The sequence below is a fragment of the Hemiscyllium ocellatum genome, chromosome 9 (assembly GCF_020745735.1).
Source record: "Hemiscyllium ocellatum isolate sHemOce1 chromosome 9, sHemOce1.pat.X.cur, whole genome shotgun sequence".
Classification (NCBI taxonomy): Eukaryota; Metazoa; Chordata; class Chondrichthyes; order Orectolobiformes; family Hemiscylliidae; genus Hemiscyllium; species Hemiscyllium ocellatum.
This window is the reverse complement of record NC_083409.1, coordinates 73,662,595-73,682,135: the sequence shown is the minus strand read 5'-3', so window position 1 is coordinate 73,682,135 and position 19,541 is coordinate 73,662,595. Positions and strand designations below refer to the sequence as shown.

The following is a 19,541-nucleotide window of genomic DNA, read 5'->3' as shown; positions in this document are numbered from 1 at the left end:
GCCCCCAACCCTTACTAAACACTCCACCTGCCCCCAACCCTGTCTAAACACTCCACCCGCCCCCAAGCTGGTCCAAACTCGCCACCCACCCCCAACCAGGTCCGACCACCACCCGGTCCAAACCCGCCCTCCCCCACCCCCAACCCGGTCCAAACCCCCACCCCCACCCCCAAGCTGGTCCAGACTCTCCACCTGCCCCCAAACCGGTCCAAACATGCCAACCGCCCCCAACTCGGTCCAAACCTGCCCCGCCCCGCTCCGCCACCCCCAACTCATACCGAACCCGCCCCCGAACCAGTCCAACCCTGCCCCCCGCCCCCAGCACAGCCCCTTGCTATCTTTCATCAGTAGAAGAATGTAATCTGGAATTGATTTGCACAGGGGAGGTGGTGGTGTAGTGGTAATGTCGCTGAACTTGTAATCCAGAACTCCAGGTTTATATTCTGCGGTCAAGGGTTTAAATCCCACCATGGCAGATGTTAAAATTTCAAATTCATCGAACATCCAGAATGAAAAATCTAGCCTGATGACAACCATGTTATACTGATTGTTGTAAAAGCCTAGCTGGTTTACTCATGCCCTTTAGGAAAAGAAAACTGCCACTGTGTGCTGGTCTGGTTCTAGACCCACACTAATGTGGTTGAATCTTCACTGTCCTCTGGGCAATTGGAAATGGGCAATAATTGCTAGCCAGCTAGCAACATCAACATTAATAAAAGAAGGACAAAGCATTAAAAGATCTCCACTTAACATTTAATAAATATTAAACAAGTTTAAAATAATGAGTTTTGTTGTTAGGTATTGTAAAGATTTAAAGAATTGATTTCTGACCCTTCCTCTGTAGAATTGAAGTAATTTGATTTTGTCCATTATTGTCTCTTTTGCAGTTAAATCAGCCAGATGTTTTGATACAAGTGCTGGACATTATTAAAAACAATTGTAAGTTTACTGACTTTTGATATTTCAAAACATGACTGTTATAAACTGTGTGTGAAGATATTGTGGACATTGGGTGGAGCTGCAAAGTAAGCTTCCACATGCTGAGTTCCTGATTGTGGCCATACAGTGTTAAGTGGAGGCTGGTGACTTGGGTACCAAGTTTAGCTATTTATTTTTATTTACCAAATAGCCAGGCTTTCTGCATTTAAAATTGAAGATTGTTTTATTTCTCACACACTTGCCCCAGTGATTAACAAATATATGACTCTCGTTAATTCAACTCACCCACACCATCTCACACACAATATAGATAGAGATGAAGATCACAGGGCTGATGTTTCTTGCTTGATTTAATGCTTTGGCTGGAATGAAATTGTTGAAATTTGAGAGATTTCTTACTAGCTGCGAAGGTTTCTAGTAATTGATTTGACCAAAGGTGGATTTCCTATGGGAACTTCAAAGTGAACAGGTTGGAGAAAAGAGCCTTTCCTTACCTTTCAAGATATTGCAATTAGATACAGAGTTCTGATTACTTTACTTGCAGGACTCTCTTGAATGCCAGTTTGAATTCAGCTAATACCTTTTTAAGCATGGAGCAAATATGCCTGCCTTATCATGTGACCTCCCATAGTAAGTTTGCAGATGACACCAAATTTGGAGGTGTAGTGGACAGTGAAGAAGATTACCTCAGATTACAACGGAATCTTGATCAGATAGGTCAATGGACTGAGGAGTGGTAGATAGAATTTAGTGTAGATAAATGCAAGGTGTTGCATTTTAGGAAAGCAAATCTTAGCAGGACTTATACACTCAATGGTAAGGTTCAAGGGAGTGTTGCTGAATAAAGAGACCCTGGAGTCCAGGTTCATAGCTCCTTAAAAGTAGGTAGGATGGTGAAGAAGGCATTTGGTATGCTTTCCTTTATTCATTATAGTATTGAGTATAGGAGTTGAGAGGTCATGTTGCAGCTGTACAGGACATTGGTTAGGCCACTTTTGGAATATTGCGTGCAATTCTGGTCTCCTTCCCATCAGAAGGATGTTGTGAAACTTGAAAGGGTTCAGAAAAGATCTACAAGGATATTGCCAGGGTTGGAGGATTTGAGCTAAAGGGAGAGGTTGAATAGGGTATTCCCTGGAGCATCAGAGGCTGAGCGGTGGCCTTTTAGAGGTTTACAAAATCATGAGGGGCATGGATAGGGTAAATAGACAAGGTCTTTTCCCTGTGTGAAGGAGTCCAGAACTCGAGGGCTTAAGTTTAGGGTGAAAGGGGAAAGATATAAAAGAGACCTAAGGGACAATGTTTTCACACAGAGAGTGGTGCATCTATGGAATGAGCTGCCAGAGGAAGTGGTGGAGGCTGATACAATTGCAACATTTAAAAAGCATCTGAATGAGTATCTGAAGAGGAAGGATATGGGCTGGGTGCTGGGAAATGGGACTAGATTAGTTTGGGAAATCTGGTTGGCATGGACAAGTTGGACCGAAGGGTCTGTTTCCATGCTGTACATTTCTATGATGCTCTGATTCTAGTGTCAAATTGTTTTCCAAATAAGGTGCTTTGGTAGTCAAATAAGAATTCTCAAGTTCGGCTTTTCACCTCAGTGGTTTCAATCATTATTTGAGGGGGGGGCGGTTTGAAGGGCAAACCCATAAAATAATAATGATGTTGATGGACCTCAGATATCTTTTGGCCTGGTGTGATGTGAATCACATCAGAAAGATGTCCTGTCAGTTTTGTCCTGACACAAGGTGGCATCAATCTATGCGAGCAACCCTTGGAGGCCTTATTTTTCAATCTTTTTCTAAATGGCTCTAAATATTTGATATATTTATTCTGGTACTGATCATAAGATGCTAACTTGACATAATCATTTGCAGTTCACTAATTTATGTTAGTACGTGCAGAGTTATTGTGAAAAGACAAAGTGATCAGCACTAAGACATAATGTTCATTCAGAGAACCAGTGTGGACACCATGGGCTGAATGGCCTTCTGCACCATAATGATTCTGTATCAACAGTTTCTGAAACCACAACAAGTAAAATAAAGTGTATTTCTGTAACATTGCTGAACAAGTTCTGATTAAATGTTATGTATTGGATGTTCGCCTCTCATTTCCTTTCAACATATATTCAGTTAGTGTACATCATATACATAATAGTTGTAGTTACCATCGATCTAAATGTGCACTGGAAAAGAAGATGTTGAAAGTTGAAATTCTTGTTGTTTCTGTGTGTCATTGGGGCTAGATGGCGTACATCATAACAAGCTGATGCACCTTGTCCAGAATGGCAACATAGTGCATTGCATATGCTTGAAGAAGTTATAAATGTAAAGTAAGTCTTGGGAAACAATATTGAACAATTGGTTGATATAACAGCCTCCCAAGAAAAATGATGGAAACACTTGGCTAGCAATTTCATGTGATTCTTTCAGAAGACAATATTTTTGTTACAGTATTTGAATAATTTGATACATCATCTACTGCATGTACAGTGTACCTAACAGGAATGATCAGAATTGGTAGTGTTGTGGGTGTACTTGCACCATAAGCACAGCAGCAGTAGGTGGCTTACCATCTCCTTATTGAGGGAATTAGAATAAGCAATAAATTATGGTTTTCCTATGAACTAATAAAAATACCAAATAGATGAACTTTGGCTGTTTTCAGTCTAGTAACTCCTCTGATGTGAAATAAATTGATTTTTCTTTAAGAAAGAGTCATTTGTATCAACTTTGAAATTGGAAAAATATAGCATCCATTTATTGAAAGTAATTTTTAAAATCATGCATGCATTTTTCTTGTCTTTATCCTTAATGTATTAAAACATTACCTTGCAGCTTTATATTCAGATGTCAAGTCTGATTTCCATGCCAAAGTTCCAATTATCTCCTGCAGGGATATACAAAGGTTTGTGTACCCTGTAATTACAGGGAAAATTTATTTTATTCTTTTCTTCCAAATGATATTGAAATTTTCTTGCATATATTTTAAAATATATAAAAGTTACAGTATGAGAAACAGCATGATATAGTTTATGTTTGACTCTGGGGGATAATCTCATACCTTCGAGGGTAGAATGATTTGTACAGTCATCTTCCAAGGTTCAGTCAGATTAAAGGTTTTCACCTGAACATTTCTTTTTTTTCTCTTGGTTCTTGACAAATCCACTGCCCTTCAAAATTTTGTCTTGTTTTAGACATAAAGATATACAGCATGGAAACAGACCCTTCGGTCCAACCTGTCCATGCCGACCAGATATCCCAACCCAATCTAGTCCCACTTGCCAGCACCTGGCCCATATCCCTCCAAACCCTTCCTTTTCATATACCCATCCAAATGCCTCTTAAATGTTGCAATTGTACCAGCCTCCACCACATCCTCTGGCAGCTCATTCCATACACGTACCACCCTCTGCGTGAAAAAGTTGCCCCTTGGGTCTCTTTTATATCTTTCCCCTCTCACCCTGAACCTATGCCCTCTAGTTCTGGACTCCCCAACCCCAAGGAAAAAAATTTGCCTATTTACCCTATCCATGCCCCTCATAATTTTGTAAACCTCTATAAGGTCACCCCTCAACCTCTGACACTCCAGGGAAAACTGCTCTAGCCTGTTCAGTCTCTCCCTATAGCTCAAATCCTCCAACCCTGGCAACATCCTTGTAAATCTTTTCTGAACCCTTTCAAAGCTTTCATTTCTTAAAACCTCTAGGGTATGTTACTTATCATATTCTGGACAAATAATTGTATGTGCTGGTACCCTTTGTGCAGTGTATGTCTAATTTGCAGCAGCATGCCCCTTTAACGTGGAGATGTTGCTTTAATTATGATCATGTAGGTTGCCTTTCACCTTTTCAGTGAAAGATGTTGACTAATAATAAACATCCAAGTTGGCATGCATGTTTATACTCAAGTATATTACAAGTGTTTGAAGTGTGAATATTATTGTTGCTATTTAAAGTCAGATTTAACCTGCAACAAGATATACTAATTTATCAATAAATCAAGTCAGTAATCCCCCATGGTTTATTGGGAAATAGTTGGGATTGGCTTGATGAGGGTTAAAATACTTGAGTTCAAATTTTAGATATAATGTTGAAATGCATAGGCATATGTTCAACCTATATTTCTTCCCTAATAGTTTGTTTTTAAACTTATTAACTCCATGTTCACGCTCTTGTCACTTCAGTCTGAAGACTCTAGCTTCAAGTCATATTATAGAAACTTGAGTACATAATCCAAGTTTACACTTGAGTGCAATAGTAAGGTCCTTCTACAATTTTAAAGGTGGCTTCAGGTAAAATATTAAACCAAGGCTCTTACTGGCCTTGAAGTAGGCATTAAATATCCCATGTCACTATTCAAAGAAGAGAGGAGAATGCTCCTTTTGTCTTTTCTTATATACCCTTCAACCAACCCTGGCATGATTATCTGACCATTTATCTCATTGCTATTTGTGTAAATTTTGGATGCATAGATTGGATGCAATATTTGTCTATCTTTCAACATTGGTTAAATTTCAATATTTGCATTGGCTGTAAAGTATTTTAGAATCTCTTGATATCATGGAAAATGCAACATAAATGCAAATCCTTGAATTTGTGCTGTCATTCAGTTTTGTTTTATAGGTTTGAGCCCAATGCTGTAACTTGCAGCCCCCAGTTAGCCACAATTGTCTTTTCTCCTAATTCCCTCCTCATTGATGACATTCAAACTGTCTGGTTCATAAAAGAGTCTAATGACCCAAGTTAAAATCATCTCCATGTATGCAGAACATACAGCATAATATTACAGGAGGTGCAGTGAGTAGAATTTACTAGCCAGTTGTTTTCCTTCTGTATTCTCAACTGAGTGTGGAGGAATAGTTGCATTCAAGTTTGAGATTCAACTTTGTAACAGCTAGTCAAATATTTAACAGTTGAATTAAAATGACTAAATCATGCAAAAATGAAATCAGTTTATTCTTTACAGTACTCTGTAGAAACAGTTTTTAGAGTGTTCTCATTCTTTTCATCAACAGTGGTCTGATTTGTAAAGTCAGTGCAGGGAACGATGTGGCCTGCCTTACTACTAACCTTCTAGCAGCTCTGTCCAAGTTGGAGCCTCGACTGATCCCGCTAGTTCTAGCATTTCGATGCTGGGCAAGGGTGAGTATTTTGCTTCTCAATTAAATGTTTTGATTTAATCACAATGTATATGAACACTGAGACATTCTTGAGTTAGTCAAGTGGGAGAGTGGCGCAATGGAGCATTCTTGTCTTTGAGTCAGCTGTTGGTTTAAAAGCTGCTCTAGGACTTGGGGCTGTAATTTAGAATGAATTCTCATTGCAATTTTGGAAAGGTTGCATTGTCAGAGGACTATAATTCAATATTACTCCATACATTATAATTGCCTCTGTAACAATAATGAAATACTGTTGGCATATATTTCACAGTTAGCAGCAAAACAATAACCTTCAGAACTGAGCTTGAAGAAAGCAACCCAAAACCATCTGGTGATCTCTATGGCCTGAATTTTCCCTTTCCTAGTATCATTTTGAGTCTGGTACTAAGTCAAAGGTATCTTTTAGTATTGGCTTCTCTTCCCATCTTTGTGACATCTCAGGAGCCTCCTAAGCATGCATATAACTAAAAACAAAACCGAGAACTGCAGATGCTGAAAATCAGAAACAAAACAGAAATTGCTTGAAAAGTAACAGGTCTGGCAGCATCTGTGGAGAGAAAGCAGAGGTAACATTTCGGTCCAGAGATCTTTCTTCAGAACTATGTTTTTCCAGCAATTTCTGTTTTTGATCCTAAGCATCCATCTGCATACTGGACATTGGCAATGTTTTCCAGACACTAGTTCCATTTATATACAAGGCATCTCTCCGTGTCCTCTCTCAGCCTTCCACAGGTTATCTACTATAAGAAACTGACCATAAGTCATAGGGGCAGAAATTAGACCATTAAGCCCACTCGGCCATCCGATCATGGCTAATAGGTTTCTCAACCCCAAGCTCCCACTTTCTCCCCATAACCCTTGATCCTCTTGCTACTCAAGAATCTATCTATTTCAGTCTTAAATATACTCAATGACCTGCCTCCACAGCCTTCTGTGGCATGAATTCCATAGATTCACCATTCTGGCTGAAGATGTTTCTCCTTCTCTCCATTTTAAAAGGTGTTCCTTTTACTCTAAGGGCATGCTCTCGGGTCCTTGTCCCTCCTACCAATGGAAACGTCTTCCTAACATCTATCTGTCTAGGCCATTTGGTATTCTGTATGTTTCAGTGAAATCCCCCCCTCATCTTTCTAAACGCCACGAGTATAAATTCAGAGTCCTCAAACATTCCTTACATGTTAAAGCATTTCTTTCCTGGGACCATTCTCATGAGCCTCCTCTGAAAACGTTACAGGACCCAGTATGTCCTTCCTGAGATTTGGGACCAAACACTGCGCACAATACTCCAAACTGAATTTTCTCCATTTAGAAAATAGTCCATGCCTCTGTTTTTCCCACCAAAGTGCACAATCTCACATGTTATACTCCATCTGCCACTTCTTTGTCCACTCTCCTAACCTAAATCAGCAGCTAATGAACTTGAAATACACTATACAGACAACAATCAAAACTAATGTCATTTACAAAATAATGTGCAAGGACTGCACATTGGACAAACAGGCAGAAAACTGGCCACCTGGATATATGAACACCAACTAGCCACAAAAAAAATGACCTTGTCTCACTAGTATCCTTACATGCAGATGAGGAAGGACACCACTTCGACAGGGACAACACATCCATCCTAGGACAAGCCAAACAAAGACACACATGAGAATTCCTAGAAGCATGGCATTCCAACCAGAACTCTACCACAAACACATCAAGTTAGACCCCATCTACCACCCCCTGAGAAAAAGAATAGGAAGTGATTTCACTATAGGAAATGACATCACTAACCCAAAGAAACCCAAACATATAAATAGAAAGCAGGACTTATTAGCAGTGCTTCGCCTGAGGCCCACTGAAGATGTTATCCAGTAGGGCAATGAAACGTCAGGAAATGTACCTTCGAGCTCAGCAAGCAAACCTACATCCAAAACCTCAACCTGAGCTACAAATCAGCTCAAAACTCTCCTAACCTGTCCAAATCCTTCTGCAGCTTCCCCACCTCCTCCATGCTATCTCGCCGTCTACCTATTTTTGTAACATCTGCAAACTTAACCAGAATGCCCTCAGTTTCTTCATCTAGATCATTAATGTATTAGGTGAGAAATTGTGGTCCCAACACTGAGCCTTATGGAACACCATTTATCACCTGCTGTTTAATATCGAGTTTTCGCTAGATAGTCATTGGAAAGATTATAAGCACTGGCATGACTTGCATACCCATGTAATTAACTTAATTTCCCTTCCTGACTGCTAAACCAAACTGAATAAGAGCTTACAACCTCTTTGGCCCCAAATTGATTTTCCGACCCCACTGCTTGCACTTCATGAAAAGCGCATAATACTGCCACAATAAAATTGTCTGATCCTACCTCGCATAATTTATTGTTGAACCTTATGAATACCTTTTTCTTTTCCAGATTTTACTTTTCAATATCCCTCCTAAATTCCACTACCTTAATCCATCACCTCTCAAAATTTCTCCTTCCACACAACATAACGTTCAGTCAATGAAAAATTCTGTTTCTTTTATCTAATTCTGTGTTAAATTTCATCTTGAATCTTGATTCTTCACCTTCATCCTTCCTGAACTATATTAACCTCCAGACCCATAATATTTCAAATTTAAAATTCTGACTCTTGTTTTTAAAACTCTCTATGATCTCATTCTTGGCTATTTTCTTAACCATCTGCAGCTTATAACTTCCACTGAAATTCACTATTGCTCTGCTGCTGCTGTGTTCTTCTACTCTCTAATCCAGTGTTAGAAGGTCTGAGTTCAATTGCATAGGTCCAATGCTGTCAAATTCTCTTAGAGTCATAGAGATATACAGCATGGAAACAGACACCTTGGTCCAACCGTCCATGCCGACCAGATATCCCAACCCAATCTAATCCCACCTGCCAGCACCCCGCCCATATCCCTCCAAACCCTTCCTATTCATATATTCATCCAAATGCCTCTTCAATGTTGCAATTGTACCAGACTCTACCACATCCTCTAGCAGCTCAGTCCATACACATACCACCCTCTGCGTGAAAACGTTGCCCCTTGGGTCTCTTTTATATCTTTGCCCTCTCACCCTAAACCTATGCCCTCTAGTTCTAGACTCCCCGACCCCAGGGAAAAGACTTTGTCTATTTATCCTATCCGTGCCCCTCATAATTTTGTAGGCCTCTATTAGGTCATCCCTCAGACTCCGACCTCTAGGGAAAACAGTCCCAGCCTGTTCAGCATCTCCCTGTAGCTCAGATCCTCCAACACTGGCAACATCCTTGTAAATATTTTCTGAACCCTTTCAAGTTTCACAACATCTTTCTGATAGGAAGGAGACCAGAAATGCACGCAAAATTCCAACAGTGGTCTAACCAATGTCCTGTACAGCCTCAACATGACCTCCCAACTTCTGTACTCAGTACTCGGACCAATAAAGGAAAGCATACCAAATGCCTTCTTCACCATCCTATCTACCTGCGACTCCACTTTCAAGGAGCTATGAACCTGCACTCCAAGGTCTCTTTGTTCAGCAACACTCCCTAGGACCTTACCATTAAGTGTATAAGTCCTGCTAAGATTTGCTTTCCCAAAATGCAGCACCTCACGTTTATCTGAATTAAACTCCATCTGCCACTTCTCAGCCCATTGGCCCATCTGGTCCAGATCCTGTTGTAATCTGAGGTGACCCTCTTCGCTGTCCATTACACCTCCAATTTTGGTGTCATCTTCTCTGTGTTTCTGCTTGCCCATTTTGGACCATGCACCTGAAAATCAGTTTTCCTGCCTTAACTTTTGTTCTTGTAACCATTCCTCTTTTGGCTTAGACTTCACTTTTTCTTAGATCTTTGAGAAGCGCTTGCGCATTAAAGGTTTTGCATAAAAATTGTGTATTCATTCTCATTTTGCTTCATCAGCAGTTGTTAGATGATGAAACAATTCTTCACTGCCTAATTTTCGAAAATGTTATGTTATCATAAGTTGCATTTACAATAGCTATTTCAAATCTTTCAAATTCTTTGTCATTTTAGGTGTGCCACATAGACTGTCAAGCAGAAGGTGGCATTCCCTCCTATTCATTTACATTGATGGTGATATTTTTTCTTCAACAAAGACAAGAACCTCTTTTACCAGCCTACTTGGGCTCATGGGTGAGGATCATTATATTTTTCCCTATGAGGTGTTCTCATTCTTCTGTTTTCATTTGATTCATATCTAATCTTGTTTAACTTTAAAAAAGGCATCAAACGACAAATCACTGGCTAACACCTTTCTCAAGTAATAGCAGTATGTATATTTACATTCACATATTTTTGCTGGATTTCAATGTTATCAATCTTATCGAGGTCTGTAATGACTCTTATAGAGGTCTGAATAATGAGTTATGGCATATTTGTTGCAAAATCATGCAACTAGACCTCCCTTGATGTCAAGATCATTTCACTCAATCTTTTGCACTTTTCACAAGCAGCGTAGCAAGGTTCATGCTAGGCAGTAGCAAGATGCCAATCGATGGGGCCTAATACACGTTAAATGTCTTGTTAACACCACAACTTGCCTCGTTAATATTCACCCTGCTATTTTACCAAACACACCAAATAAGCTAGATGTCAGAAAAACATAACAAATAAACCACAGTGAGCACCTTGGTGGATTCAGTTCGTCACCTGTTCTGAAAAACATCCCATTCACTGACATCTCGGGGCAAACTCCATTGGCACTGACCATATTCGCCCATGTCCACAGACATTGGTGGCTGACATGTGCCAGCCTTTCAGAACCCTCATGGTACATCTCTGATCCACTTATAGGATACTTCTCCATTTCAGTGTTGCTCCCTGGGCTGTTATTGTACTCATTCAGTAAGGACATTGTGCTGAGGGGCATGCACCGAGTTCATAAATTGCTCCAGGCTGCATCTCCTGGCTATTCGCATTGTTTCATAATACTCACCCAATCTAAGCTTAGCTTGATGCTTGCAGTATCCCCAGCATGCCTTTTTGTGCTTCGCCCCCTCAACCAGAGATGCCAAGCTCCTATTACTGCTGTCTTGCCATACCTTTTAGCACAGACACAAAGCCAGAAAGTTTGTCAACAGGCTCCTTTGAGGGATAGACTTTGGTCAGGGGTTTCCAGCACAAGGACAGCCTCCAATTCAAGTCCAGGTTCTGGCAGAAGTGACCAGAGTCAGGTTCCTTCCTTTTTAAAGGGTAAGGAGCCAAATGATGGGCAGGACGTACCTGTCTTGAGCCCTTGATTCCTGATGAAGGGCTTTTGCTTGAAACATCGATTTTTCCTGCTCCTCGGATGCTGCCTGACCTGCTGTGATTTTCCAGCACCACTCTAATCTTGAGCCTTTCTGTCCTAGCATGGGCTGTTTACCTCATGGAATGAGTTAGAAGCAGGTATTACAGGAGATCAAAGTAATGGTGCAGCTTTTCCTTTTGCTGCAGATGGGGAAGTGGCGTCAGTAAATGAGTAGGCAGCACATGCAGTAGACATGCAGGGTTAGTGGTGTCAGGGGTTAGGGTAGATGAGAGTGAGTAGCGCAAATGTTTCAGGCAATAATGATGGAACATGTTCCTTCGGGGGAGATACCTCACACTCAATCTCTGATGTATCAGAGAGAAGATGATGGCACTTAGGTTGGCAGAGTGGAGAAGGACATTTACTGTCTTTCTACAGTGCTGGGCATTCCTCCAAATGGCTGAGACTGCACTAACTCAGATCGCAAAGTTGATGAGGCTGGCAGAGTCTAATGCAAGAGGAGAAGGAAGTCCTATACTGGCACCACCCTGCTCAGCAGGATCTCCTGGACCTAGACCAAAAAGCTGGGTGCTAATTTTTTCCCCCATCTGCAATGTCCAGAGCAAATGTCAGGAACTGGTCAGAGAGCACCTTTGGTCTGACAGTACTTGTCTAGGTACATAATGGACTATTAAAGCTGATGCAGGAGAAGGTGAATTTCAGAATATCTGCTGAGTATTCTGGGAATGGCCCATGGTAAGTTAGGGCAGAAATCAGAGGTGAGAGATGCCATCAGGGTGTGGTTCGTAATTTATGAGGCAGTTTTGGAAATGTGCACGAGAAAATTGCTAGGGTTCGCAAACTGGACCTAGCCAAATAAAACATGAGATTCAGCCCAAAGTCACCTAGATACTAATCTCAGACAGTGGCGCAAAATGAGTGGTATTGGATTGGCTGTATTTATCATTTTGGCACCATCAACCAAGATGAATATCAGCCCTAGAGTTCTTCTTTAATGTACATTATTAACTGATTCACCTGTTTCAGTTTTGAGCTAGCGGGAAAAGTTAATTTGTCACTTTTTTGGAATCCTAGATTGAAGGTTTTGACTTGAAACGAATTGATGAGTATCACCTGCAAGGAATACAGAATGATGAATATGTGTTGTGGGAGCACAAACCAGCAAATTCTGGAGAAACAAAAAATATGAGCAATGGAGACGGTAAAATCTTAAATAAAGCAGAGCATAGAAAATCTTCAAATAAAAAGATGGAAAGCAGTGAACCCCAGAACCAAAGTATTTCATCAAAAGAAAAGCAAGGCAAAGTAAGTGCAGTATATTCATTTCTAAAGCTACATTGTTATAATTTGTGTACTATTATATATTCTCATTGAGATTTTTACTATTTATTTCGCAATGTAAGTGAATAGAGCTGAACGTAAAATTATCTCAATGTTACTGTGTTATAGTATTAACTATGAAGTGCTTATGATCTGAGGAAAATTGAATTGATGAAAACTATCCCTAGATGGAAGGTTTGAACTTCCATCTAACATGGTTAGCATTGAAATTTCAAATATCCATAATGTTCACACATGTCAACTCATGTTTGGAAACTCTTTTAAGGCGGTTGATTAAAAAGCTTGATGGAGGACTGTTTCACAGTATTGTCAAGGAGAAATTTATCAAGTGAAAAGTTGACCAGAATGACAAGTATAAATGAGAATTAAATCCAGCTAGCTAAAGTGCAAACTGTAAGCATAGCTAGAATCTATGGTTTTAGATCTTTATATCTCTATATGTAGATATTATGACCTAAACCATTAATTACTGAAATTAGTGTTGTAATTAACTGTTATAGACTGACTCATAGCTTATTCTGTTTTAAAATACAAACTTATAATTCTCAATTTTCTTATTGTACAGTTTCTGCTGAGATTTGGCCACTGTAGGGCCTAATTTGGAGGTAACTTTACGGTACCAAATAACTTTACAGTGAAGTTAGTTTAATTTGTTGTACTGACACAACTCTGATTTCTCCCTATTACTGCAAATTTAAATCAATCTTTTAATCACAGAAACTTGAAGAGACTTCTTATAAATCATTTATCATGCTTTTTCATTTCCTGTTAGGCTGCATTGACGTTTGGTTCAACACATCACGTTTCTCTTGGACACCTCTGGCTAGAATTACTGAAATTTTACACTCTAGAATTTGCATTGGAAGAGTACGTCATCTGTATACGGGTAAAAGATCTTGTAACAAGAGAGACTAAAAACTGGCCGAAAAGGAGAATAGCTATTGAGGGTGAGGAGAACATAAAATAACATTTAATCCGTAGAGAAAAAAATGGTACTGTGGTGCAATAGATAGTACATCGGACTTCTAGTTAAAACTGAGGCATTCACAGGTTCTGAGTTAAAGTTCGTGGATTGGAGTCATTCCTTTAATTTGGTCTTCTTGAGAGCAGTGGTAGTGTCCATACTGCTGAACTGGGAAGACTGGATTCAAGTCCCACCTACTCCAGAGGTTCATTATAACCTCTCTGAAAAGGTTGATTAGAAAAATGGATTAAGTTTAAAAAATTTTTTTCAATTTCAAAAATGGTATGATAATTAACTTATTAAAGGTTAATTTTCTGATGAAGTAAATGGCTAACCAATTTCATTGTCCAAAATGATAACATGCTAAAGGACTGTTTGGTAGTGGGAATGAGTTTAAAAGATTTTGAAAGGTACTAATTATGTTTAAGACATCAACACAACAAATGAACCCTTTTGTACCATTTCCGGTCTGTGTCAGTTTGATCCAGTGAATCATAAAGTGTGGGTTCAAGACTCCCAGCAGGATTTCAGTTTGTAGTCTTAGTCAATTACTTCAGTACCAAATTTTGCCAGAAGATTATTCTAACTCTTTAAGTAATAATGATGGTTTAAATGTGAAGATCAACCATGATTTTACTATGAATGGCAGAGCAAGCAAATAAGGCCATGTGGCTACTCCTGTTTATGTTCTTAGCTATCAACATGCACATAATTTTTGTCATTTTTCTCATCAAGGTGAAAAGTCATTATCACTGAGGTCCTATTATTTAAAATATCAATGTACCTAAATCTGATTTACTACATTGGTAGTATTTTTATGGAGATATGCTGAATTACCTTTTGACTGTCTATCTCAGAAGAAATTCCCCCTAATTTATATCGTAAATTTCTGTCTCACCTCCCTCTAGCTGTGGGATTTTGCTGTCTGGTCCTAGACTCCCCCACAACAGGAAATAAACTTTCAGCGTCTATCTTGTCAATCCATCAACTAATCTTTTATGTTTCAATTAGGTGACTCCTCATTCTTCTATACTATAATGAGTATCGGCCCAAACTACTCAATGTCTCCTTGTAAGAAAATTCTCCATGTCTGGAATCAACCTCACAAACCTTCTTTAGATTGCCTCTAATACCAGTATATCTTCCTTAGATAAGGGACCATAACTATTCGCAGTATTCCAGGTGTGGTCTGACCAGTGCCTTGTATAGTTTTAGTATGACTTTAACTATTTATACACTGTCTTCTCTTTGAAATAAGGGCCAGTATTCCGTTCTCCTTCCTCAATATCAGCTGAACCTGGATGCTAGCTTTTTGTGATTAATGCACAAGGACCCCCATGTCCATCTTTGATGCAATTCTCTTCAGTCTCTCTCCATTTAAATAATATTCAGCTCCTTTATTTCTCTTACCACAGCACATAATCTTATAATTGCCCAAATTATCTTTCATATGCCAAGTTTTTTTGCCTACTGATTTAAATTGTCTATATCCCTCTTTGACTTTTTGTGTCATCCTCACTACTTGCCTTCCCACCTATTTTTGTGTCACCTGCAAACTTGGCTGTAGTACATTCACTTCCATCATCCAAGTCGTTAATATATATTGTAACTAATTGCAGTCCCAGCACGAATCCCTGTAGCACTCCACTAGTTACAGATTGCCGACCTGAAAATACCCCTTTAATCCTAACGTTCTGTCTTCTGCTAGTTAACCAATCTTCTCCCCATACTAAAATACTACTCCCAGCACCATGGGGACTTATTATGTACCTTATATGTGGTCTTATTAAAACCTTTTGAAAATCCAAAGATATTATAATTACTACTTCCCCTTATGTCTATCCTTTTTGTTACCATCCTGAATGAATTCTAATAAATGTTTCAGGCATGATTCCCCCTCATGAAGACATGCTGACTGTGCTTTATTGTATTCTGAGTATCGAAATGCTGTGCTATTACATCCTCTATAATAGATTCTAACATTTTCCCAATGACATCTATTAAGCTAACCGGATGTTAATTAGATGTTTTGCCTCCCTCCCTTTTTGAATAAAAGTGTTATGGGGGAGGCAGTGGTATTATCACTAGAATGTTCATCCAGAGACATAAGTAATGTTCTGGCCATGGTAGATAGTAGAATTTGAATTTATGAAGACCTCGAATTAGGAACCTAATGGAACATGGAACTATACATCACAGGAATGAGCCCTTCAGGCCATGATGTTGTGCTGAACATGACTCCAAATTAAACTAATCCCTTCTGTCTGCCCTTGATCCACATCCCTCCATTCCTTGCATGTTCATTTGCTTATCTAAAAGACCCTTTCACGTCCCTAATCTATCTGCACAATGATCATTAATTCATTGTAAATTGTTAGAAAAGCATAATGTGTTCACTAATAGAGTCATAGAGGTGTATAGCATGGAAACAGACCCTTCGATCCAACCCGTCCATGCCGACCAGATATCCCAACCCAATCTAGTCCCACCTGCCAGCACCTGGCCCATATCCCTCCAAACTCTTCCTATTCATATACCCATCTAAATGCCTCTTAAATGTGCCTCCACCACATCCTCTGGCAGCTCATTCCATACACGTACCACCCTCTGCATGAAAAAGTTTCCCCTGTGGTCTCTTTTATATATTACACCTCTCACCCTAAATCTATGCCGTCTAGTTCTGGACTCCCCGACCCCAGGGAGCAGACTTTGTCTATTTATCCTATCCATGCCCCTCATAATTTTGTAAACCTCTATAAGGTCACCCCTCAGCCTCCAAGGCTTCAGGGAAAACAGCCTCAGCCTGTTCAGCCTCTCCCTGTAGCTCAGATCCTCCAACCCTGACAACATCCTTGTAAATCTTTTCTGAACCATTTCAAGTTTCAAAACATCTTTCCGATAGGAAGGAGACCAGAATTGCACACAATATTCCAACAGTGGTCTAACCAATGTCCTGTACAGCTGCAACATGACCTCCCAACTTCTGTACTCAATACTCTGACCTATAAGGAAAGCATACAAAACACCTTCTTCACTATCCTATCTACCTGCGACTCCACTTTCAAGGAGCTATGAACCTGCACTCCAAGGTCTCTTTGTTCAGTAACACTCCCAAGGACCTTACCATTAAGTGTATAAGTGCTGCTAAGATTTGCTTTCCCAAAATGCAGCACCTCACATTTATCTGAATTAACTCCATCTGCCACTTCTCAGCCCATTGGCCCATCTGGTCCAGATCATGTTGCAATCGGAGGTAACCCACTTCGCTGACCACTACACCTTCAATTTTGGTGTCATCTGCAAACTTACTAACTGTACCTCTTATGCTCGCATCCAAATCATTTATGTAAATGGCAAAAAGTAGAGGGCCCTGCACCAATCCTTGTGGCACTCCACTGGTCACAGGCCTACAGTCTGAAAAACAACCCTCCACCACCACCCTCTGTCTTCTACCTTTGAGCCAGTTCTGTATCCAAGTAGCTAGTTCTCCCTGTATTCCATGAGATCTAACTTTGCTAATCAGTGTCCCATGGGGAATCTTGTCAAACACCTTAATGCAATCCATATAGATTACATCTACGGCTCAGGTGTACCCGAGAACTCTGTGGAAAGCAAGAGAAGTGATTGCTGGGCCTCTTGCTGAGATATTTGTATCATCGATAGTCACAGGTAAGGTGCCAGAAGACTGGAGGTTGGCAAATGTGGTGCCACTGTTTAAGTGCCCTCATCAATCTTCTTTGTTACTTCTTCAAAAAACTCAATCGAGTTTGTGAGACATGATTTCCCACGCACAAAGCCATGTTGACTATCCCGAATCAATCCTTGCCTTTCCAAATACATGTACATCTTGTCCCTCAGGCTTCCCTCCAACAATTTGCCCACCACTGAGGTCAGGCTCACCGGTCTGTAGTTCCCTGGTTTGTCTTTACCACCCTTCTTAAACAGTGGCACCACGTTTGCCAACTTCCAGTCTTCCGGCACCTCACCTGTGACTATCGATGATACAAATATCTCAGCAAGAGTCCCAGCAATCACTTCTCTAGCTTCCCACAGAGTTCTCAGGTACACCTGATTAGGTCCTGGGGATTTATCCACCATTAATGGTTTCAAGACATCCAGCACTTCCTCCTCTGTAATCTGGACATTTTGCAAGATGTCACCATCTTTTTCCCTACAGTCTATATTTTTCATATCCTTTTCCAAAGTAAATACTGATGCAAAATATTCATTTAATATCTCCCCATTTTCTGAGGCTCCACACAAAGGTCACCTTGCTGATCTTTAAGGGACCCTGCTCTCTCCCTAGTTACCCTTTTGTCCTTAATTTATTTATAAAAACCCTTTGGATTCTCTTTAATTCTATTTGCCAAAGCTATCTCATGTCCCTGTTTTGCCCTCCTGATTTCCCTCTTAAGTATACTCCTACTTCCTTTATACTCTTCTAAGGATTCACTCGATCTCTCCTGTCTATACCTGATATATCCTTCCTTCTTTTTCTTAACCAAACCCTCAATTTCTTTAGTCATCCAGCATTCCCTATACCTACCAGCCTTCTCTTTCACCCTGACAGGAATATACTTTCTCTGGATTCTTGTTATCTCATTTCTGAAGGCTTCCCATTTTCCAGCCGTCCTTTTACCTGTGAACATCTGCCTCCAATCAGCTTTCAAAGGTTCTTGCCAAATACCATCAAATTTGGCCTTTCTCCAATTTAGAATTTCAACGTTTAGATCTGATCTATCCTTTTCTATCACTATTTTAAAATGAATAGAATTATGGTCACTGGCCCCAAAGTGCTCCCCCACTGACACCTCAGTCACCTGCCTTGCCTTATTCCCCTAGATTAGGTCAAGTTTTGCACCTTCTCTAGTCGGTACATCCACATAATGAATCAGAAAATTGTCTTGTACACACTTAAGAAATTCCTCTCTATCTAAACCTTTAACAAAATGGCAGTCGATGTTTGGAAAGTTAAAATCCCCTACCATAACTTCCCTATTATTCTTACAGATAGCTGAACTCTCCTTATAAGTTTGTTTCTCAATTTCCCTCTGACTATTGGGGGCTGTATAATATAATCCCAATAAGGTGATCATCCCTTTCTTATTTCTCAGTTCCACCCAAATAACTTCCCTGGATGTATTTCCAGGAATATCCTCCCTCAGCACAGCTGTAATGCTATCCCTTATCAAAAATGCCACTCCCCCTCCTCTCTTGCCTCCCTTTCTATCCTTCCTGTAGCATTTGTATCCTGGAACATTAAGCTGCCAGTCCTGCCCATCCCTGAACCATGTTTCTGTAATTGCTATGATATCCCAGTCCCATGTTGCTAACCGTGCCCTGAGTTCATCTGCCTTCCCTGTTAGGCTCCTTGCATTGAAATAAATGCAGTTTAATTTATTAGTCCTACCTTGTCCCTGCCTGTTTGACTCACTTCTGTTCTCGGCTGTACCTATCTCAGATCGATCTCTTTCCTCACAATCTCCCTGGCTCCCACCCCTCACTTTACTATTTTAAATCCTCCCAAGCAATTTGAGCACATTTCCCTGCCAGTATATTAGTCCCCTTCCAATTTAGGTGCAATCCGTCCTTCTTGTACAGGTCACTTCTACCCCAAAAGAGATTCCAATGATCCAAAAATGTGAATCCTTCTCCCATACACCAGCTCCTCAGCCATGCATTCATCTGCTCTATCCTCCTATTCCTGCCCTCACTAGCTCATAGTACTGGGAGTAATCCAGATATTACTACCCTTGAGGACCTCCTTTTTAAATTTCTACCTGACTCTCTGTAATCTCCCTTCAGAATCTCAATCTTTTCCCTTCCAATGTCGTTGGGTTCACGAATATCTAGATTAGATTAGATTAGACTTACAGTGTG

General features: G+C 40.1%; 1 protein-coding gene across 5 annotated transcripts in view; it reads left to right on the top strand.

The window, feature by feature from the left end:
• The window catches only part of tut4 (terminal uridylyl transferase 4), a 103,990-nt gene that overhangs the window by 34,784 nt on the left and 49,665 nt on the right, over positions 1–19,541 (top strand). For all 5 annotated transcript variants that reach the window (XM_060830468.1, XM_060830466.1, XM_060830464.1 and 2 more), the window contains 6 exons: positions 888–939; positions 3,783–3,852; positions 5,962–6,088; positions 10,120–10,239; positions 12,431–12,661; positions 13,470–13,644. In XM_060830468.1, the coding sequence (XP_060686451.1) occupies positions 888–939; positions 3,783–3,852; positions 5,962–6,088; positions 10,120–10,239; positions 12,431–12,661; positions 13,470–13,644 (775 nt within the window). The remainder of the gene's footprint in view (positions 1–887; positions 940–3,782; positions 3,853–5,961; positions 6,089–10,119; positions 10,240–12,430; positions 12,662–13,469; positions 13,645–19,541) is intronic.